The 21,675-nt window shown below is 56.4% G+C and overlaps 2 protein-coding genes across 4 annotated transcripts in view; one reads left to right on the top strand and one right to left on the bottom strand.

Moving 5' to 3' along the window:
• Positions 1–2,592: 2,592 nt before the first annotated feature.
• On the bottom strand, positions 2,593–20,436 carry LOC140907464 (secreted frizzled-related protein 2). 3 transcript variants are annotated; one of them, XM_073333515.1, is made up of 4 exons: positions 20,294–20,436; positions 6,870–7,382; positions 4,601–4,678; positions 2,593–3,416 (listed from the first exon to the last, which is right to left on the bottom strand). In XM_073333515.1, the coding sequence occupies exons 1-4, from the start codon at positions 20,367–20,369 to the stop codon at positions 3,112–3,114; spliced, it is 972 nt and encodes a 323-aa protein (XP_073189616.1). In that variant the 5' UTR covers positions 20,370–20,436; the 3' UTR covers positions 2,593–3,111. The 3 variants fall into 3 exon arrangements, with proteins under 3 accessions (XP_073189616.1, XP_073189643.1, XP_073189626.1); XM_073333542.1 differs by lacking the exon at positions 20,294–20,436 and adding an exon at positions 9,908–9,999; XM_073333525.2 differs by lacking the exon at positions 20,294–20,436 and adding an exon at positions 9,507–9,642.
• The window catches only part of LAMTOR1 (late endosomal/lysosomal adaptor, MAPK and MTOR activator 1), a 29,605-nt gene continuing 26,621 nt past the window's right edge, over positions 18,692–21,675 (top strand). The window contains exon 1 of the mRNA XM_073333556.2: positions 18,692–18,917. Within this exon, the coding sequence (XP_073189657.1) occupies positions 18,876–18,917 (42 nt within the window). The 5' untranslated portion in view covers positions 18,692–18,875. The remainder of the gene's footprint in view (positions 18,918–21,675) is intronic.

Here is a 21,675-nt window from a genome sequence, read left to right as displayed (position 1 = left end):
CCAGGGCTGCTTCTTGCCATTGGAGTCAAATGCCTTTACTTTACATCTCTTTCGGCGTAAACTATTCGTTTCAGAAACAACGTGGCAAATGTTGCCGCCCCCCCGTAGCCGCCGGCGCTCAGGTGTGAGGGTGACGTGGGCCCTAGAAATGCCACGGATTGTTCTGACTCGTGTTTGCAATGGGACGTCGGGCAAGTCGCCCCAGCTCCCTGTGCTCGGTTCCCCCATCTGTGCAACGGGGCCACTCATGCAAACCTGGCTTTGTAAAGGGCCGGGAGCGCCAGAGATGACCCAGTGCAAGTGTCACCCCTTTTGGAACTGAGCAGTTAGCCACAATTGGGGTAGCGGGGGCGGGAGGAGAAATCGAGGATAGCATCAGAAATATCTTGTTTATTTACAAAGATTATCCAGAAAGTTCTGTTTCCCTGGGAATCGAACAGCAGGAGATGACGGTTCCTTTGCTCGCTGTTCCATGCCTGCCCTTCCCGCCTGCACTCTGTGCCCAAAAAGCTCTCTCTCTCTCTGCTTTCTCTCAGGGCCGCGTTACTGGCACTTCTGGCTGCTTGGCTTTTTTACTGCTTGCAACTCACTGTCCTGCTTTTCACTCCCCCACAGCCACACCCTCCCTGCCCAAACAATGCCCAACCAACCCCTGCCCCCCCCAACCTTCCCCCCTCGTTTCAATCCCTGAACCCTGAGTGGCCTTGCATGTCTCTTTGTTTTGGCCAGAGATATAGGCCTGCTTAATTGTTTCAGCCACTGGTTACAACAGGCTTCTTTACATTGAGCCTGACTGTAAAGCTGCAGTCCCACTCGACCTGTAACAAGACTTGTAACTCGTTCCATCACTCTCCTGTTATTACCCCGACCTGACAGCTGGAAAACCGGAGACACCAGAAATTGCCTGGCTCGGTGTGTTTTGCAAAACCGTGTCTCTTGTTGTATCTGAGAACGGGTGTGAGATTCCATACGTGTTTCCTGCTAGCGAGGTTTGTTAGGCTGCAGACTAGGGGAATGATTTGTGAGAAAATTAAGACACCTAACTTATTTCAAACTGGCTGCGCTTGCCAGAGCAGCGGAGAATACCTCCCAGGAGGGGGCAGGCCTGCGCTGGAAGAGATGGACTAGGCCAGGGTGGGCAAACTTTTTGGCTCGAGGGCCACATTGGGGAACAGAAATTGTCTGGCTGGCCATGAATGCTCACAAAATTGGGGTTGGGGGTGCGGGAGGGGGTGAGGGCTCTGGTTGAGGGTGCGGGGCTCTGGGATGGGGCTGGGGATGAGGGGTTTGGGGTGTAGGAGGGTGCTCTGGGCTGGGACCGAGCGGTTTGGAGGGCAGGACGGGGATCAGGGCTGGGGCAGGGGTGCGGGAAGGGGTGCAGGTTCCGGCTGCGGGCTCTGGGGTGAGGCTGGGGATGAGAGGTTTGGGGTGCAGGAGGGTGCTCCGGGCTGAGATCAAGGAGTTTGGAGAGCAGGAGGGGGATCAGGGCTGGGGCAGGGGAGTGGGGAGAGGCTCAGGGGTGCAGGCTCCGAGTGGCGCTTACCTCAAGCGGCTCCCGGAAGCAGTAGCATGTCCCTTCTCCGGCTTCTCCGCGGAAGCACAGCCACGAGGCTCTGCACGCTGCCCCATCCGCAGGCACCGCCCCTGCAGCTTCCATTGGAGCACGCAGGAGCCAGAGCAGGGCCATGCTCTGGCTGGAGCAGGGCTGAGCTGTGTGGTCTGGCCCCCAACCCAGCGCCCTGGCCGGAGCGGGGCCGAGCCGCGTGGTGCAGCCCCCGACCCTGCTCTGCAGCGGGAGCTCGTGGGCTGCCTTAAAATGGCTCTGTCCCGCGGGCCGTAGTTTGCCCACCCTTGGGCTAGGTGGTGATTCGAGTCTTTTCCACTTACACTGTTTGCTCAACAGTTCACTGGAGAGTCCTTCGTTGGGCTCACGTTGCCAAAGATCAACAAGCAGGCTGATTAACGAGCAGAATATTTTTATTAAAGCGAGTTCCGAAGCTGGGCCCAAAGTGGCAACAGATTTGCCATCAAGGCATGCTGGTACTTGAACCAGCAGTTACTAGCGTGGCACGCCCAGCCACAGTGCGTGCCGGTAACTAACTGGACGTGCCACTGGCCAGTTGGCACCGAGGTTATCTACACACGTTGGAACGCTTGGAGGTACAAAAACCTGGCCTCAGATTTGCAGGAGGGGCGAGAGTCCGGGCAGGAGATGGAGGCGGAGCGTTTGCAGAGTCTCCTGGGAGCTCGTTTGAGGCACCCACTCCCCCACGTGACTGCTGCTGTTTTCATTCCCCCGCCCCCCTTTCTCCTATTTCCCTCCCTGAGCTCTCCCTTCTCTGACCCAGGGATGAAGTGAGGTGGTAGTTTATTGGGATCTCACCTCTTTCCTGGCCACCAGCATGTTCTCCCTATACCAGGGGTGGCCAACCTGGGGCTCCAGAAGTGAATATGCGGCTCCTTGTCTAGGCACCGACGCTCCAATGGGCCGGTGGGGGGGAGGTCACTGCTTACCCCCGGGCTCTGCCCCAGGCCCTGCCCCCACTCCACCCCTTCCCGCCCCCTCCCCTGAGCCTGCTGTGCCCTCCCTCCTCCACCTCCCTCCCAGAGCCTCCTGCACGCCACAAAACAGCTGATCGGGAGGTGCAGGGAGGGAGGGGGAGGCACTGATCAGCGGGGCTGCCGGTGGGTGGGAGGTGCTGGGAGCAGGTGGGGAAGCTGACGGGGGGCTGCTGACATATTACTGAGGCTCTTTGGCAATGTACATTGGTAAATTCTGTCTCCTTCTCAGGCTCAGGCTGGCCACCCCTGACCTACAGCTAACCACATGGGCTTGAGGTAGGGGGGCTGGCTTGTCTGTGCCTCTGGTCTCCTTAGTCTGCAAACACCCTCCAGAGGACGCTTGACTCAGCTGCTTCCTGGTTGAGTTTCTGGATCCCCTCTGAACGCCGTATGGGTCTGTCAGTGACTGGGGGTGCAGGGGGCGGGGCCTGTTTTCACGGTAAGAGCCTAGCTAAATCTAACACGTTTTCCGGCTGGAGTGGGAAGTGGGAAGAAGTCACAGCACGCGCGGGAGGGCTACGTTCTCAGCGCAAAGCGCGCCCCTCCCCTTTAGCACTGGATCTTCCTCACAGCCCGGGTGAATTTCTTCAGCTCCCTCTCCCCTCGCTGCCACTTCCTTACCCAGGAGATGACCAAGCGGCCAGCCACCTTGTGGCCCATGGCCAGGACCACAGTGCCCTGGCCACGGAGTTCTTCGCAGGCGCAGGTCTCGCCGTGCGTCAGCCACAGGACCGGCTTCTTCAGCTCTTCTTCCGACCAGCCTCCCTGCTTGTAGAGGGTCCGGCTCTTGAGCTCCGGGGTCACTTTCAAGTCTCCGTCCGCGCTGGACAGCGCTTTGATGCTCATTTTCAAGGCTGCGGGAGAGAGGGAGTCAGTGGGCATTGAACAAAACGCAGGGAAACAAAGGGGGTACTCTGCCAAATGGAAGCTGCTCAAAGGAATGACAAAAACTCATCTGTGGAACCTGCTGCTGCAGGAAAGTACAGCGGCAGCCAGCGCAGTGAGAATTTCTGAAGGATTAGACGTTACTGAGAGGAGCGTCTGACTCTGCAGTGACATTAGCTTAGGATATAACTGTAAGGGCAACTGTTGCTGGTCCATTTAATGAAGCAGGGCTCAGCTGTCCTGTTCCAGTCCAGATGTGCCCAGCTGGACTAATGAAGAGGGCAGGGTGGCACCTGGGGGCTATACGAGGCCTCATCGAGAGCTGCTAGAGACAGAAGGTGGGTCCTGGGAGAGGGTGGAGGAAGGACAGCAGCAGAGGGAGATGCCCGCTGGCTCTAAGCCAGAGAGCTGGAACCAAGGACCAGAGAAGGCTGGAGACAGGGGAGCGGCAGAGGGGATTACCCGCTGGGGTCTCCTTGCTGGGCAGCTGGGTGCCAGAGGAACCCTGGGAGGCTCCCAGCAGAGAAGCTGTGGGGGTTCCCGCTGGGAAGAGCGGGGCTGTGCTCCAGAAGGAAGGGCTGGGGTGGCTGTCCCAGCAGAGGAGCACTGTTAAAGAGTCCAGTGGAAGACAGCAGGATGGAGAAGGAACCTGGGTTTTAAAGCCCACCTGCCCGGGGGGTGACATGGATGATGCTGGCTGTGGACTTAGACACTGCCTTTTGCTAATAACCCATGATGGACCATCGGGCAGGCTTGTACTGAAGTTACTGGGATCCAAGAGGGAAACTGAGGCGAGGGGCCACTTGCAGAGCTGCCCTGAGGCCATGGGGCAGTGCCCAGGAGGAGGCCACTCGTTTACAGCGACCCTCCCGCGTGCCTCTGGGCGTAACGTGACCACGGGCAGGGACCAGGAAGGAGCTTTTCCCCACCTCTGGTAGAAACGCAGAATCAGGTGCACGGGGGGGATGACGATGACCCATCTGGCCCTGGTTAAGGCTGGGGACCAGCTGCTGCTCGAGGCAGACACTGGTCTGTTCCAGGAGGTGACAAGTCATTTTTTGCCCCGTGCCCCCAGCAGTCCCCTCTCCTCTCGGCTGATGAGTCTGATTTTCCAGCTGACAGCTGCTGGGGAGCCCTGACGCTTTCGACTCACCAAAATCTTGGCTGCAGAAGTTTTCCAGGAACTCCTTTTCGCTGTGCCCTCGGCTGATACAGGCTGCACACACTGCGTCTGGCAGGGAAAGAAACAGCTGCATTGAGAACTGCGAGCAAGGAACCCTCTGTGATGGCACAACCCCGCTCAGGGCTGAAGAACGTTTCTTTGGTTTTACAGAGAGCAGAAATCACGCATCTGCCTCTCCTGGAAGACTCTGTGGATGACTGGAGAGCTGGTCTCTGTGCAATTCAACCTGACTGACTGAGTTGCGAAGGGATTTTAACTCAGATTTTGTAAAGCTTTTTTTTTTTAATTTTGGTTTTTGCGAACCACCAGGGCTGGATCGACCTTTCGGGGGTCCTGTCAGCCCGGACCGTGGCCACGCCCCATGCTCTGCCCCAAGGCCCCGCCCCTGCTCGGCCTCTTCCCCTGAGGCCCCGCCCGCTGCTCGCACGGGGAAGAGGGGGCAGAGCGGAGCAGGCAGGGGTTGGGGCGGAGGGGGAAGAGAGGAGCGCGCGGGGGGCGGGGGGGGGAGGCAGGGAAGGGGCGGAGAGGAGAGACGGGGGGCGGAGCCTCAGGAAGAAGAGGCTGAGCATGGGCGGGGCCTCAGGGCGGAGCACAGGCGGAGAAGTGGGCGTGGCCACAGTCCGGGCACTGATGCCATTGTAAACCCGCTTCTGCTAACACCTAATTGTAGGGTGACCAGACAGCAGCTGTGAAAAAAACGGAACAAGGGGTGGGGGGTAATAGGCGCCTATATAAGAAAAAGTCCCAAAAAACGGGATTGTCCCTTTAAAAACGGGACATCTGGTCACCCTACTTAACTGTCTCACCTGCCTGAAAACACTTGCAGGAAACCTCTGTCTGTTAAGGATCCAGCAGCTCGGGGCTCTCAGACACAGCTTGAGAAAGCTCACGAGCCACATTCCTGAGCCCTTCGGTAAGTTTTCCAGCAAAACCACAATTGACGTTCCTGATATTTTAAGGTAAAACACAAAGAGAGAAGTCAATCGTTTTTAAAAGCCACCTTTCAGGCCTCCTTCATGCATCCCAGAGAAACAAAAACTGGCATCAATAAACCAAGCGTTTCCTTTTCTTGGTCACCCGTCACTGAATTAAGCCTGGAAACACTGGAGTTCAGAGCTGGGAGGAAAGCTACGAGAACGAATTGGTCCTGCTTCGAGCAGGGGGTGGGACTAGATGACCTTCTGGGGTCCCTTCCAACCCTGATATTCTATGATTCTATGATTCTATGAACGAGTCATGCTCTGAAAAACACCCCTCCCAGCGTAGACTGTTCAGCTTCTCAGTGAGAGGCTTGATATGCGCGACAGCTGTGAGTATCAGTCGCAGATCCATTGGTGACATCTCTCAGCAAGGTCTGGGGGATTTCAAATAAGGCTTGCCAGGCCAGGTGGCCTTTTCATCCTCAGCAGGCCGCTCACTTAGGAGAAGGAAAACTCCGATTTCAAACCAGAGGGTCAGGTGTGGCCAGATGACCTGTAGTTTTGGAGGAAGGCTATAAGAGTCGCCAGCCCCGAACAGGGAAATGTGAGGGGAAGAGGAATGAGAAGGTAGACGGGTGAGTTGATCGTGGTCTGTAAGTACCTACATGCGGAGAAGACTGCCCGTGCGAGAGGACTCTTTAATCTAGGAAAGCTACAACAGAGCCAATGGCTGGACGCTGAAGACAGTAACGGTCCAACTGGAAAGTAGACGCAGATTTTTAACCGTGAGGGTCATTAACTCTTGGAACCGCTTTCCAAGGGACGGGGTCCATTCTTGGAGCTGTCACATTGAGCCTACAAGTTAAGCTCTCATTCAGCTGCAAGGTATTTGGTTCTACAGAGGAACCACTGGAGGAAAGTCCACAGCCTGCGTTAGGCAGGGGCTGAGACTGGATCCCGGGAAACCTTAAAATCTATAATCTACTCTGGCGACGAGAACTATATAAATATCTAGACCGAGAGACCAGGGCATGTCTTACAGACGCTGTATATTGCCAGGCCACTGCACTCTGTCTGGCCCCTGGCGTTTGGAGATTGACTTAATCAAATACTTGAACTTTTGGGGGGCCGTGGAGGGGAAGTTACACGATACACAAGCATGCAAACAGCTGCAGGCTGCACAGTTAAACAAGAACAGGCATCCAGCGACCCTGAACCGGAGCCAGAGCTTGATTATGATGACCTGATGTTGAACCTCTGGTTCCTTTGCCAGGATCTCCGGGCTCAACACCAAGTGCCACCTGGCTGCTTGGCCTCACCTTCCTTCGCGAGCTGGAGTCTGTCGTCTGGGCCGGCCGGCGGGATGCACAGTTCGTTCCCCCGAGGGAACCTGCTGCAGTTGAACATCGCTGGCCAGGGGAAGCCAAAGGCAGCCATGACAGGGGTGCAGCCGTCTCTCACCGCCTCGCAGAGGGACCTGCAAGGGTAGATGGGATCCTCCAGGTCGCTGATGCACACGGGGGCGAAGAGGGAGCACAGGAATTTCTTGGTGTCCCCATGGCACTGCTTGGTGAGCAGCGGTACCCAGGAGGCGGCTTGCTGCAGAGCTTCCTTCATGCTCTCGTGGCCCAGCAGGTTGGGCAGCCGCATCTCGTTGTACCCGACCCCGTGGCAGAGGGTCATGCTGCTGGGGATGGGCTTGCAGCTGCTCCGCTGGGAGCTGAGCCGGGCCAGCTGGTAGGTGAAAGGAGCAGCCAGGGAAGGGGAGCGCCACGCCCACGCCAAGAGGACGAGGAGCAGCAGGACATCCATCGGGAGCCGGGACGGGGACTCTGCAGGAGCAAGAGGAGGCCTCGTCACTGAGGACAATTGCAGTTCGCTGGAGCTGCTAAATCTGGACGGGAAGTGAGATGGGACCGTCCTTCCTAGAGCCCCAGCCCCAGCTTGGGTCACTAGTGGCCAAAAGTGACAACCGTCGTGCGAAATGGGTCGGGAGGCCTCAGTCCAGCCTGGTGCCCATCCCCACAACCAGCTCCCTCCAGCCCCCCCACTGCTGGCAGTCACAGCTGAGCAGGCAAGGCTAGAATAGTGACTCCGCCCCCTTCCTCCCCAGAGGTCAGAGGTGAGGTACGTACAGCGCCTAGCGCAGGGGGGTCCTGGCCTGGGGCTGGGATTCCAGGCATGACTGCAATACAAATAGTAACAATAATAGGCAGGACAAACCTAGGGGAAGCTTGTCCTAGATACTAAGGGTGAAATCCTGGCCCCACTGAAGTCTACGGGGGTTTTGCTGTTGACTTCAGTGAAGCCAGGATTTCACCCCTGCTGCTGTCATGGGTGGGGAGTATGTCAATCATACGCCACCTCCGGTAACTCATGGCATTATGGAAGCTCCCACGGCCTCCTGCACTAGCGTGGAGGTGCTGGCGGGGCAGGTCAGTGGGAAAGCAGTTTGTTTCATCAACACTTTTAACTTTGCTCCCCACTGAAATGCAGTCACCTCTGGGGTGGAACACGCCAGCCGTTTATCAGCAGAGACTGGCACTACACAGACGTTCAGGAAAGGAAGGGAAGAGTAGCCCTGTATCCACATGAACCTGCCAGGAGCACCCGGAGACTAAATTCAATCACCCAAATTGCAATCGGGTCAGGACCCCTGGGCTTAACAGCCCTGAGTCTTGCAAAAAATGTTCTGGGACTTTTAACCACCATCAGTGGTCGCCAGGAGCTCAGTTTTACTGCCCATCCCATGCTGCCAGTATCACAGCTCCTCCTAGCCCCCCTCCACACCCTGCTTGAGCCCTGACTCCGAGGGTAATCTCCTGACCCACCAGACCGACTGGTTGCCACAGGTTGGTGGTTCTCGCTGCCGCTTGTGAAGCAAATCTCCCCTCACAGAGGCCTTGTCTGTGCTAGGAAAAGGAACACACGTCCTCAGCCAAGGGCAGCCGCTCTGGTGCTCCCCGGGGCGCAAGTGAGCCCCAGCTGCACCAGGGCTGGGACAGAGGCGCTTGCCTCCTAGGCGAGGCCGAAGGGAACCGGTTCCCCAGCCAACCTGGGCTTCCTGGGCTGTGCAGCAACATGCTCTGACAAGGACCTCGCTCCCTCTCCCTGCTCCTCACCGCCCCATTCACCGCCCTCCCTCCCGCCCGCCCACAGAACGGCCCCTCTCTTTGTTCAGCTCCTTTCAACCAGGAACGATGCAGGCGTGAAAGAGGGAGAGCATCAACAACTACGTGGACTCCCAGGGTCTGATCCTAGCTCTGCCACCGACTCCCTGTGAGACCGTGGGCATGGCCCTGCCCCTCCCTGTGCCTCGGTTTCCCCCTCTATAACAAGGGAGAAATTATACTGGCACAGGGAGAAACAACCCCCCCACACACCTCCCTCCCTGTACCTCCCTCCACCAGACAGGAAGTGTGAAAAATTGGGACGGGGGGGGGGGGGTAATAGGTGCCTATATAAGAAAAAGAACCAAAAATCGGGACTGTCCCTATAAAATCGGGACATCTGGTCACCCTACCTCTCTGGGGAGCTGCGAGCATTAACTAGCTCATGTTTGTAAAGAGCGCTGGGATCCTCGGGTAAAGTGGCTGGAGAAGGGCCACTTACTATTGTTCTGAGCAGGACAAAAATCCAAGGGCCACTTACTATTGTTCTGAGCAGGACAAAAATCCAAGGGCCACTTACTATTGTTCTGAGCAGGACAAAAATCCCGCCTCCCAGCTTTTCGCTTCTCCTAGCCCTATTCTATTCTCAGCTTCCACAGTTGATTCCCCAGGGGGATTGTTTCCCTGTGGAGAGCAATGCACCTCGTCTGGCTTCTTGATCTCCCCTCTCCCCTCAGCATCAACCTCCCGGCCTGGACCCCTTGGCCCTGTTCCCTTCTGGAGGTTTCACGCATGCAGGAAAAAGAAACTAACCCAAGGCAAAGCCGTTTCCAGCCCTCACGGTACCTTCTCTGCTGGGATCCAGGCAAGACAATCTGGAAGCGGATCGGCACCGTTAGCCTCTTGCTTTAGATCCTTCCCCTCCTGGACTTGCAAGGCTGTAAGTTCTAAGTGCCTCCTGCAGGAATTCTGACCCTCTTATAAGAACCACAAACCCTTACCTGGGAGCTCCGGCTGGCTTTGTGAGCCTGAAACCAGGATGTTTATCCTCGGAAAATTATAGGTTTCGGGAACAGGAGCGTAGACCACAGGGATGTGTTTGGTCATGACCACACAAGTGCATGTATTTAACTGCAGGAAATCCAAGGCCTAGGAAGGGGCTGTAAAATCCTGCCATGTAATTATACCTCTTTTCTCTAGCACAATAAAATCAGAGCTTCGGGCGCTGCTTTCTCCAAGCCACCCACCTGCCTCGTCGCTCCAGCCGCCCTGGCGAAGAGCCACTGAGATGAGACGTTCGTTGGTCCCGATGTGAAAACCAAACCCTTATCTTCTCAAGCACCAGCGAGGGGGGGGGAGGTTACTGCCATCCAGAGCTGCAAAGAGAGGCCAGAAAACAACCAAACACCCAACAGCAGCAAAGAAATGGATCAAGATGAATTGTTTGTCGGGGGTGTGTGTGGATTTTTATAGACTGGTTTGTAAGCAAGTAGCCACAAGGAAGTTCAAAACCAACTGTTGGTGGTGACCCCCGAGGCTGCCGAGGTATCTATGATAATATATTTTGCATTTCTACTGCAGTGATCTCCAAGCACTTTAAAAATAAAAAGGGAGTTGGAATCACCCCTGGGAAGGGGTCACACCAGAGGTCAGTGGCTCTCCACCAGGGGATGAATTTGGCCCATTAAGGGACACAGGCAAGGAAGAGAGGATGGGCTTGTCATGAAGTCACTGGATTGGGAGGAAGTCTGGGCTCTGTTCCTGGCTCTGCCAGAGGTCTCCCTGGGTGACCTTGAGCTAGTCACTTTGTCGCGCCGTGCCTCGGTTTCCCCATCTGCCAAATGGGGCTACTCCTCTTCCTCACAGGGACGTTGAGCAGGTAAATCTATACACAGTGGGGAGGTGCTCAGAATGTCAGCCAATGGGGATCTTTTTTGCAGATTTGCTGGAATGTGATTCATTTATGGGCTCGGAATTAGGCAACAGAATTCAGTCATTTCTAATATTTCACTGATTTCTAGAAGCAATAGAGTAGACACTCTACAGTTCTACAACTACAGTGATAAACTTTACAGAGATCCTCTGGAGTAACAACTCCAGGAACTTTACTGTTGTCACTGGGCTGGAACTATCTGAAACTCGGATCCTACTGCTCCAACAGCCTGGTCCCCTCCCACTTGATCTAAAGGAGAATCTCCGTCACTTGCTTGTGGTATACATGCAGTATACAAGTCGAGCAGTTCCGATGCTATTCGATAGAGGGCAGTGTTGATGCATACACCCTAGGCCAGGGGTGGGCAAACTTTTTGGCCTGAGGGCCACATCTGGGTATGGAAATTGTATGGTGGACCATGAATGCTCATGAAATTGGGGGTTGGGATGAGGGCTCCGGGGTGGGCTTGGGGTGCAGGAGGGTGCTCCGGGCTGGGACCGAGGGGTTCAGAGGACAGGAGGGGGATCAGGGCTGGGGTAGGGGGTTGGGGCTGAGGGGGAGGCTCCAGGTGGCACTTACCTCAAGCAGCTCCCAGAAGCAGTGGCATGTCCCCCCTCCGGCTCCTACGTGGAGGTGCGGCCAGGCAGCTCTGCGCACTGCCCTGTCTGCAGGCACCGCCCCAGTAGCTCCCATTGGCTGCGGTTCCCGGCCAATGGGAGCTGCAGGGCGGCACTTGGGGCAGGGGCAGCATGAGGAGCCCCCTGGTTGCCCCTATGCATAGGAGCTGGAGGGGGGACATGCTGCTGCTTCCAGGAGCCGTGTGGAGCTGGGCAAGCCCCTGACCCCGCTCCCTTCCTGGAGCACCAGAGCAGGGTAAGCCCCTGACCCTGCTCCCCAGCAGGAGCTCAAGGGCCGGATTAAAATGTCTGGAGGGCTGGATGCGGCCCCCGGGCCGTAGTTTGCCCACCCCTACCCTAGGCAGTTCATTACAAGAGTAATGTCCCCAGTGAGCAGAAAGGGCCCTTAAAAGAGCCCAGCAATGCTAGGTCGACCAAGAGACTCCAATGAGTAAAGCTCCATTTGTTTCTCCCTGTGCCTGCAACAAACAGCCTCATTCTCTTCCTTCCGGCCACTAACTCCCCTTCTCCCCCTGCCTCAGCAGCTTCTCATTTAATCCTGATAGTAGTTTAAACGGCAAAAGAAAAGGAACTCGTCGGAATGGAATTGCTTGGGCTCAAAGGACTATAAGACCAGCGGAGGTTTGGAAAACCAGCTGTGGAGGGAGACTAAAGGAGATTAATCTAATTGGTTTATCGATGGGAAGGCTATGTGGTCATTTAATCCTGCTCCGGAAGTACCCCCGTGGGAAGGAGCTGTCTGATGCCAGAGGGCTCCTTACTTTGCCTGATAAAGGTGTATCAGATCCACTGAAGTCAGCCGGAGGCAGACTGGAAATCAGGAGCGTGTTTTGAATGGGGAGGGTAATTAACCACGGGAGCAGATTGCCATGGGATGCAGGTAGCTCTCCATCACTTGGGACTTTAGTCAGGGCTGCCTGGCTCTTTCTTCAAGGGCCGCTCTCATTCAGCTACAGGTTACTGGGTGGAAGGCAGGCGTCACCGGCTGACACTGTCTGGTCTGGGCTGTGCAGAGGGTCAGGCTAGATCTGGCCGTAACACTCAGCTTGTGTGCAGCTGCCTCCTTTCCCATCTCCCTGACAGGTGTGTCACCTGGTTAGATTGTTTAAGCTCTTCAGGGCAGGGACCATGTCTCCAGTGCACGAACCCCATAGCACCAGGAGATCTGCCTGCGCCTGCTCTCTGCCCACTAGGACCAGCAGAATGCACACAGGGCTCCGAAAAGGCCTCTCTCTCCTAACCTGCAGCCTCCCCAGCTCTTCCTATCCTGCCTGCCCATCTGCGGCCCCCCTTGCTACTCCAGACTCTGACTCCCCACCCCCAGTTCTGCCACGGCACCTCAATCCTGACTCAACCCCTAGCTGGGAACCTGTCCTGATCTGAGCCTCCCCATTACACAGTCATTCAGGGACAGACGGGGACCAGCACCCCTGCGGGAAAGACGTTCAATTGCCCAGAGATTTCATTTACTGGGAATTTAACAGGACGATTGAGCCTGGCTGTGCTGAGCTGACCAGACCAGCGCACTGAATCCTGCCGCCACCAGAGAGAAGGGGAAGTTTTAGCAACATTGTGCCCCTGCCCCCGTGACTGGGAACACCCCAGGGGTCAGAGTAAGTGGCTCCAGGACAGAAAAGGAAGTTGACAGAAAGGGCTGCTGGAGGAATAGGTCTGAACAATCCAGCTATAGAATTTGTCATGAACTTGAGCCAAGCCATCAATTACACTCCCCTCCCCGCTAGGCATCGTGAAACTGAAATTCCAGGTGGAGGAGAGCTTTCCCTCCTCCAAATCACAGTCCTTGAGACCCACTTGGGAAACAGGGAGAGCCCTTGGGTAACTGCTTCGGACAATCACAGACATTAGAGACAGAATGGGACTAGCAGGTCATCCAGGGTAGCCACGAGGGGGCCAGGAATAGCTCTCTGCAGTCTGTTTAACAAGGGATGGGGGGTTGCATTGCTGGGTAAAAAATCCATCTGCCTCTTTAGGGTGTGTCCTTCTAGAAGGATTCATGGCCCTGTGGGTGAGCCACCGAGTCAGGAGATCTGCATTTGGTGCCAGGCTCTGACACTGATAGATGACTTGCCCGAGGCAACACAGTGTGAGGCCACATTTTCAGAAGCGGCCATTGATTTGGGGAGCCCAGCGTGAAACGCTTTGGGCCTAGTTTTCAGAGGGAGTTTAGTCTCCATGGCCCCTTCAGACATTGGCCTCAGCACAAGGCTGCCAGCTACAGAGCCTAACTTGCACACACACACAAACTGGGGGGTGCCCCTGCAAACAATAAACCCCTTTGTCTGCTCAGGTGCAGGATCTTTGTGTGGGGAAATCACACCGCAGCTTTCTCAAGCAGCCCACACTTTGGTTCCAGTTCTGCTCCTGCTGGCATCAGCAAAACCCCTGTGGCTCCTTCTGTCGTTTACTCCATCCCCAGGAAGTAAAGACCCTCTGGCTGGAACCTAGTTGATCATCTCGTTGGCAGGGCCTGAGCCAGACCAGATTCCAGTTCCCGCTCCCATAGCTGTTAGAGCTCTCCCAGACTAGTAGGACTCAAAGCTTGCTAGCGGCCACATCAGCTCTGCGGATGTGACTTGTAGACACACGAGAAGATGCCATTTTCTGACCACCACTGCCCAGCCTCGGGCAGCTGTGACAGCAACTGACCGTCTGGAACCGCCTCTGATTATCATAACAATGCACAACTACTGAGGTAACTGCAGTACAAGGTGGTCAGCTGACTGCATGCACGTAGCGTTGGAGAACAGAACTCGCAACCTTCGGAGCCGAGATTGTCGGATTCGTTGCAGTCTCCCGTTTCACCGCAGCCAGTAGAGGGGATGGGCATGCCCAAAGAGGTCTGTTGAGTGCCATCCAGGAGAGGCTAGTGTGCCCTCTCAGTGTACGCACCTGCCCACCCATATACATCTGACACTAGAATCCTGATCCAAACAACCTCACTGCAAAACTAATAATGCTCAAAAATGGAGATTAACTCCCGATGAGCAGGGTGCAGCTTCCTGGGAAAGACAGATGAACATTAAGTAGCTAGAGTGCTGCAGATCCCCACACAGCACAGTAACATAACTCTAGGAGATTATTCTGTGACCGTGAAATACTCAAAGCACCGTCAGGACTTCGCCTGTTACAAGCTGAAAATAGAAATCAAGAGACTCAGCCCACGTGGAAGCCCAAAGAGGACCAGCTCTGTAGCTCATGTGATGGAAGAGAGATTAAAACTGAAACTCATTTTCTACTCGACTGTTCAAAATATGAAGCAAGAGGGGAAAGCAGCTTCCTCAAATCCTCTCAGAAAAGGCTAAAAAGCCAGGAAGAAAAATGGAACTGAGTTTGGTTAGGAAAAGTGAAAGAGACAGAAAGATAGCCTCGTAATATGCCTACTATCAGATTGGAAATGAACGGCAATGAATGGACACGTGATACAGAATCTCAGTGTCACTCTGATGCTGAATCCTAGGCTGGCACCTCACGGCACTTCACTTCATTTTGGCAATTTCATCCCTAACCGTAGGAATGCATCCGATGAAGCGAGCTCTAGCTCACAAAAGCTTATGCTCAAATAAATTGGTTAGTCTCTAAGGTGCCACAAGTACTCCTTTTCTTTTTGTAGGAGTAAATACACCAGAGGGATGAATACCAGGAAGGGAAGGGAGTTATTTCAGTTAAGTGCCAATGTAGACACAAGAGCAAACAGATACAAACTGGCCATCGACAAGTTTAGGCTTAAAATTAGATGAAGGTTTCTACGCATCAGAGGAGGGAAGTTCTGGAACAGCCTTCCAAAGGGAGCAGTGGGGGGGGGGGGGAACCTAACTGGCTTTAAGACTGAGCTTGATAAATTTATGGAGGGAATGGTGTGATGGGACTGCCTACAATGGCATGTGGCCCACCGACGACCGCTAGCAGCAAATATCCCCAATAGTTGGAGATGGGACACTAGATGGGGAGTTCTCTGAGTTACCACAGAGAATTCTTTCCCGGTGTCTGGCTGGTGGATCTTGCCCACATGCTCAGGGTCTGATTGCCACATTTGGGGTCAGGAATTGTCCCCCCATGTCAGATCGGCAGAGACCCTGGGGTTTTTCTTGCTTCCTCTGCAGGATGAGGCACAGGTCACTTGCAGTTTTAAACTAGTGTAAATGGTGGATTCTCTGTAACTTGAAGTCTTTAAACCATGATTTGAAGACGTCAGTAACTCAGCCAGAGGTTCGGGGTCTATTACAGGAGTGGGTGGGTGAGATTCTGTGGCCTGCAATGTGCAGGTCAGACTAGATGATCATGTTGGCCCCTTCTGGCCTTAGTCTATGAGTCCATGCTGGAGCTGGATGAATAAGGTGTGTTGAGTAACTTTCCCAAGCTGCTCGTATAACACAGGCCACTCAACAAAGTTCAAACTCTCCCCTGTTCTGGGATTTGGTTTATTAACAAGGAAATGAATAATAACAAAATATATAGCTCAGCTCAAACTTTTCCCTCACCTGGCATGCTCTTACTATTCCTCCTGCTGCATTGCTCAGCCCACACCTTTGGTTCTCTCTCTCTCTAGAGAGCCACACCCACTTCCTGCAAGTCCTGATGAAGTAACCAGTCACCAGACCCTACTTGATCCTACTGGGAAAGGGTTAACCTTTGCTGACAGGATGGAGTGTGCCTTGTGCCTACACCCAAGAGTGCTGTGATCCGTTATCAGCTGAGAAACTTGCATAGAGCCACCACCATCCATCAGTGCAGGTGCAGTCCACTGTGTGGCAAACTGTCCTCCTCCCACTGGTGTCCCACGGCGCACTGCACAAGTGGCCTGTCTGGCCATCTTTCTGCATGTCGCTGCCCAAGTGTCAACACAGCTGAAAGCTCTGGACAGGTAGCGCTGCGCAAAGCATGGGGCTCTGTTACAAATCGTCTTCAGAGCAAACCGTTTCATCTGGAGACAGAGCTTCCCCAGCCACGCCAGTGAATATTCCCCATAACCCACCTCGCTCAAAGGGCTTGGTGACCCTTTTGTGAATGAACTAGCGCGAGGATACTTGTTTTAATTATTCACCCAGCTCAGCTCATCCCACCAACAAGGCTGGTGGAGTCGGACGTACATTCCATCTCGTAGCTGACCGTCATGTGAACACGAACCATCGCATTGCTCGGGTTACGAAGAAAAAGGGAAGCGTGCATATAAATCCTAGGGCCACCGCAGGTCAGGTTCTGTGCGCCAGGTCTGCAACAGGTAACACGGTCCAACGAGAGAGGCATTGACGGTGACTCCACGGTTCCCGTTGCACTGAGATTTGCACTTAAAACAGGACCGCGGTCCCTCTGTCACAACACATGTTCACGAGTGGGCTTAAATCTCCGCATTTCCCACCTAGGGGACATGTGAATTTTCTATCCTGTTTTATGACTTATATTTTGACTCTTTAGCAGAGGAACGTTTTAAAACCATCCAAAACGTGGCTCTGTCTGGCTCCCTCCCGCTAAGCGGCTATAGAGGGCCAAATCCATTGGCACGGCACCAACGTACACCAGCTGAGCAGCTGGGCCCCATTATACTAACAGCTCATAGGTAAGGGAATGGCTCCGTGTTTTTACGGAAGCACCAAAAGTGCTGTTTCCCTTGTGCCTGAGTTTTTATCTCCAGGAAAAGAAACTGGAAGCGTGCAGATCCCTCAGCTGCTTCCCTTACCGATCACGGCCCCCCTGCCTCCCGAACTCTCCTCCCTAGCTCCTGGCTATAGACCTCGCAGCAGCTCACCCTAGCGACCTCCAGACTCCCCCCTTCCCGCTAGCTCCAGCAGCCTTGGCAGCTGAGTCCTTGGCGGGCCTTTTTGTCAGGCTGGGATCCACCCTCTGGCAAAGGACAGGAGTTTCCTCGGAGCAAAGCAACGGGTCTCTGCCAACTTGGGCTGCGACCCTGCCCATCTCTAGGACTGCAATAATTAACACCCCCGGCCCCCTGCAAATATCACAGAAAAAGGAAGGAGGCTGCAGGATAACCGGAGTCCACCATGCCTTTTGGTGGTTTGGTGTGGTTCTAGAGGGCTCCGGCCACGGGTCTTTGCGGGAGCCGTTATTCATGGCTGTGAGCGGAGCAAGGAAGTAATGTTTGTGCCAACCTGCACCCGCCCCACCATAATTACAGCCGATTAATGGTCACATGACCCTTATCTACCCCCACCCTCCCAAGGGACCACGTGGAAGTGAGAGGCAGCCACTGCTGGCCTTCCCTGCAGCCTGCTTCAGGAGCCGCAGGGGGTGGCGGGGGGAAGAAGACTGGAGGGGGCTCTGTAGGGGAAGCCTGGCTCTATGCCTGCGCCAGAGACCCGTAGTCGGGGAGACAGCAGGGGCAGGGCTGGGGGAGTTGTTGGGGGGGGCGGCAGGACCCATGTCTGAGCTGGGGACAGCTGGGGGGGGGGGTGTTTCAGATCCCGTGTCCAAGCCGGGGAAAGATATGGGAGGGTCCGGGGTCCAGTCCCTGTGACAAAGATGGGGGGGGTCTGGTCCCTGTGTCTGAGATGGCAGGAAACAGGGGGTTCAGTCCTCACGTCTGAGCAAGCGGGATAAGGGCGGGTCCGGCTCCATGACGCAGGGTTCAGTCCCTGTGTCTGAGACAGCAGGAGATGGGGGGGGGGTCCAGTCCCCATGTCTGCGATGGGGGGTTCAGTCCCTGCGTCTGAGAGGCTTGGGGGATGGGCAGATCTGATCCCCATGGCCGAGCCGGGGACAACGACAGTCCCCATGGCTGAGATGGGGAGTCCTGGCCCCATGTCTGCGATGGGGGGATGGGCGGTGCGGGCCCCGTGTCGGGGATGGGGGGGTCAGAACAGCGGGGGGGGGCTGGGCCCCCTATCGGGGTGTGGGGGGGGTCTGGGCCCTGTGGCGGGAAGGGGGGGTCGGAAGGGCGGGGGGAGGGGGGGTCTGGGCCCCGTGTCGGGGTCGGAAGGGCGGGGGGAGGGGGGGTCTGGGCCCGTGTGGGGGAGGGGGGGGTCGGAAGGGCGGGGGGGAGGGGGGGTCTGGGCCCGTGTGGGGGTCGGAAGGGCGGGGGGAGGGGGGTCTGGGCCCGTGTGGGGGATGGGGGGGTCGGAAGGGCGGGGGGAGGGGGGGTCTGGGCCCCGTGTCGGGGTCGGAAGGGCGGGTCTGGGCCCGTGTGGGGGATGGGGAGGGGTCTGGGCCCGTGTCGGGGGGTGGGGGGAGGGGAGGTTCGTTAGGCCCCGGCCCGTGTCTCAATTCCCCCATCACGCGCTGCGGTTTCGCTCTTCTCTGAGCGCTGATTGGTTCCCCATCCTCGCCTGACGTCAGGGAGCCGCTGTCTCCGGGCTCCGCCCCGTCGCTGCGGCCCTCCCCCCTGTCCCGTGAGTGTCACTCGGCGCTTGATTGGCTCGCCCTCGTCACGTGCGCCGGGGGCCCCAGGTCCGCGCTCGCCATTGGCGCTCCGAGTCACGTGTCCGGAAGCGGCGACCGGGAAGGGCGAGTGAGTGGCTGTCCCCCTCCCTACCCGCAGGGTTGTTTGTTGGCTGGAGGGGCGGGCGCCGTTGCTGCTCATGTGATCGGCGCGGCAGGGCCCGAGCCGGACACCGTACCGCGTCCCTCCCCTCCCCTCCCCCTCCCCGCCGACCGGCCCCGCCGCGCCCGGCCATGGGGTGCTGCTACAGCAGCGAGAACGAGGCCACCGACCAGGTGAGGGGCGGCGGGGGGGCCCCGGGGATGGGGCGGGGGAGGCCTGGCTGCCCAGGAGAGAGGGCCGCGGGTAGGGTGTGTGGAGGGGGGTCCCTGGGAGGCAGGGGGGGCTAGGTGGGGGGGTCCCGGGCAGGGGGTCACTGTGGGGAGGGGCTAAGTGGGGATGTTGGGGGGGTCCCTGGGAGGCGGGAGGGGCTAGGTGGGGGGGGGTCGCGGGCAGGGGGTCACTGTGGGGAGGGGCTAGGTGGGGATGTTGGGGGGTCTCTGGGAGGCAGGGGGGGCTAGGTGGGGGGGGTCACGGGCAGGGGGTCACTGTGGGGAGGGGCCAGGTGGGGGTGTTGGGGGGTCTCTGGGAGGCAGGAGGGGCTAGGTGGGGGGGGTCCCGGGCAGGGGGTCACTGTGGGGAGGGGCTAAGTGGGGGTGTTGTGGGGGTCTCTGGGAGGCAGGAGGGGCTAGGTGGGGGGGTCCCGGGCAGGGGGTCACTGTGGGGAGGGGCTAAGTGGGGGTGTTGTGGGGGTCTCTGGGAGGCAGGAGGGGCTAGTTTGGGGGGTCCAGGGCAGGGGGTCACTGTGGGGAGGGGCTAAGTGGGGGTGTTGGGGGGGTCCCTGGGAGGCAGGAGGGGCTAGTTGCGGGGGTCCCGGGCAGTGGGTCACTGTGGGGAGGGGCTAGGTGGGGGGTTTCAGGGCAGGGGGTCACTGTGGGGAGGGGCTAGGTGGGGGTGTTGGGGGGGGTCTCTGGGAGGCAGGAGGGGCTAGGTTGGGGGGTCTAGGAAAGGGGGGTCATTGTGGGCAGGGGCTGGAGGGGTGTTGGGGGGGTCCTTGGGAGTCAGGAGGGGCTAGGTTGGGGTGTCCAGGAGTGGGGGTCACTGAGGGGTCTTTGGGCAGGTTCAGGGTGTCAGGAGAAGCAGAGCTGTGGTGAGGAGGAGGGGAGAGAGCAAGGGGCTGGAGGAGAAGAATGACCAGGGGCCACAGTCGCTAGGGAAGCAAAGGGTCGGAGAAGAGCTGGGGGTAGGGGTGGGGCCTGCTGTGGAAGAAGAGGGCCTGGGGAGAAGGTGAGTGAGGGTTGGGGAGAGGGTGTTCCCTTGCCAGGCTGTGACTCTCCAGAGATGGGGTCGCTCTCCCTGCCCATTGGGAGTCCAAATGGAATTGTGTTTGCTGGCTGGCCTGACCTCTTTCCAGGGGAGGAACCAAGCTGGGGAAGAAGGTCCCAGTGTGTAACAGGGAGTAGGGGATCTGGGAGAGTAGGTATTTCATAGGACGGGGGGAGGAGAAGTTGCTTTCTGTCTGTCCTTTCCCCAGGTGGGTTTGGATGGGGAGGGCATGGGAGTCAGGGTGTCTGTGGGGAGAGGGGTCCATTGGGAATGGTCTGTTACAAACCAGCTGAAGAATTCTGTTCCTGATGAGGATCTGCAACCATCCTTTTGGAAGGTTCCTGGAGTTGGTTCCCCAGCATCTGAACTCAAATTGCCCTCTACCTTCCCCAGAGGGACCAAGGCAGGACACTAACTGGTCTGTCCGGTTCCTGGGAAACTTCTTTGGTTCGTGGCCTCCTGGGTGGGGGAGGGAATCTGCCTCTGTCTTATGATTTGGCTTAGCTAATGAGTTCCAGGAAATGGGAAGCCAACTCTTTCCAGGGGAAATTACTGCCCTTGGGGCCATTTGTCACCCTGTTTGGACTGGGTTTAATGGCTATCTCCAGCTAGTAGCCATGGGTGTCCAGTAGTACGCAGTCTCATACTGGGGATGGGTTGGGAATGAATTACGGAGCCTTTCTCCTCCAAAATCACTCGTGCAAATTAGCACAGTCAGTCAGGTCCCATCTGGTGGTGGCTGGTTCGTGAGCTATGCAGAAGGTTTAGCAACCTCATTTAAATGTCCACTAGACTGCATTTGACCTCCAAAAACCTACCAGCATAATTAATACTGTAACTGTTCCCCTTGCTGCTGGTCTCCGCAGAAAGGCCATAGATAGAATGAACCACGGAAACTGAATTTCCATCTCATGCTCACAGCTGGTTTTCCCAGATTGGAGCTGAGCCAGCTGGCAGGGTTTGGGACTGTGTCCCATGCTGTCTCCATTAGGTGGCTAAAGTGCTGTTCACCTGCCGCTTTTCACCATCTGGAAATGCACCCCCCATGCACATGAGAGACTTTGGAGGACCCAAACAGCCACTCCAGGGGGTTTATGGCATGTCTCATTCTTTGGCCTGTTCCAAACCATAATGGACAAAATACAGAGATTGAGTCATCAGTGACTCTAGATCCAATGTAACTGGGTACCAGGGTATCCCTTGGGAGTTTCTGTGTTGTTGAAACATTCATCAGTGTGTTTTTGTAAGGGGCTGAGGCTAGACACACTTTTGGAAAGAAGTCAGTAAAGATCTCAGAAAATGCTCGGTTTGTGAAGACTGTCTCTTGCCAGAAAGATGATAAAGGAGGGGCCTGGAGGGTGGGGTGAGAAATGGAAGAGATTCCCCACCCTGGAGCTGATTTTTGTTGCCTTCAAAGCCAAGGGCCTCCATCATATTCTTAGGAAATGGGGCCTTACGGACTTGCAGTGAGCTCCCCACTAGGGGATGACTGGAGGGAGGATTTGGGCCAGGAATGAGGGCCAACCCTTGGGACTAGTGAGGGGGTGTGTCAAGACATGGATGGAGCTTGTCCTCATTCCTTGGGCTTTAAAGGACATGGCTGGGTTATTAGGAGTTAAGATTTAACAGTGTGGGCTCAGAATGTGTTTGCTAACCAACATATTCGAG

This window comes from Lepidochelys kempii, chromosome 1 (genome assembly GCF_965140285.1).
Source record: "Lepidochelys kempii isolate rLepKem1 chromosome 1, rLepKem1.hap1, whole genome shotgun sequence".
NCBI classification, from domain to species: domain Eukaryota; kingdom Metazoa; phylum Chordata; order Testudines; family Cheloniidae; genus Lepidochelys; species Lepidochelys kempii.
The sequence above is the reverse complement of the archived record's forward strand: the minus strand, read 5'-3'. Positions and strand labels throughout refer to the sequence as shown.

What these genes read in the sequence shown, in the direction of transcription:
- LOC140907464 (XM_073333515.1), bottom strand. Translation starts at nt 20,369, where the DNA reads ATGCTGGGGAACCAACTCCAGGAACCTTCCAAAAGGATGGTTGCAGAT. An exon ending in GGAACAGAATTCTTCAGCTG is followed by an intron (nt 7,383 to 20,293) that starts GTTTGTAACAGA and finishes TTGCTCCTGCAG; the next exon opens with AGTCCCCGTCCCGGCTCCCG. An exon ending in ACTCCAGCTCGCGAAGGAAG is followed by an intron (nt 4,679 to 6,869) that starts GTGAGGCCAAGC and finishes TTTCCCTGCCAG; the next exon opens with ACGCAGTGTGTGCAGCCTGT.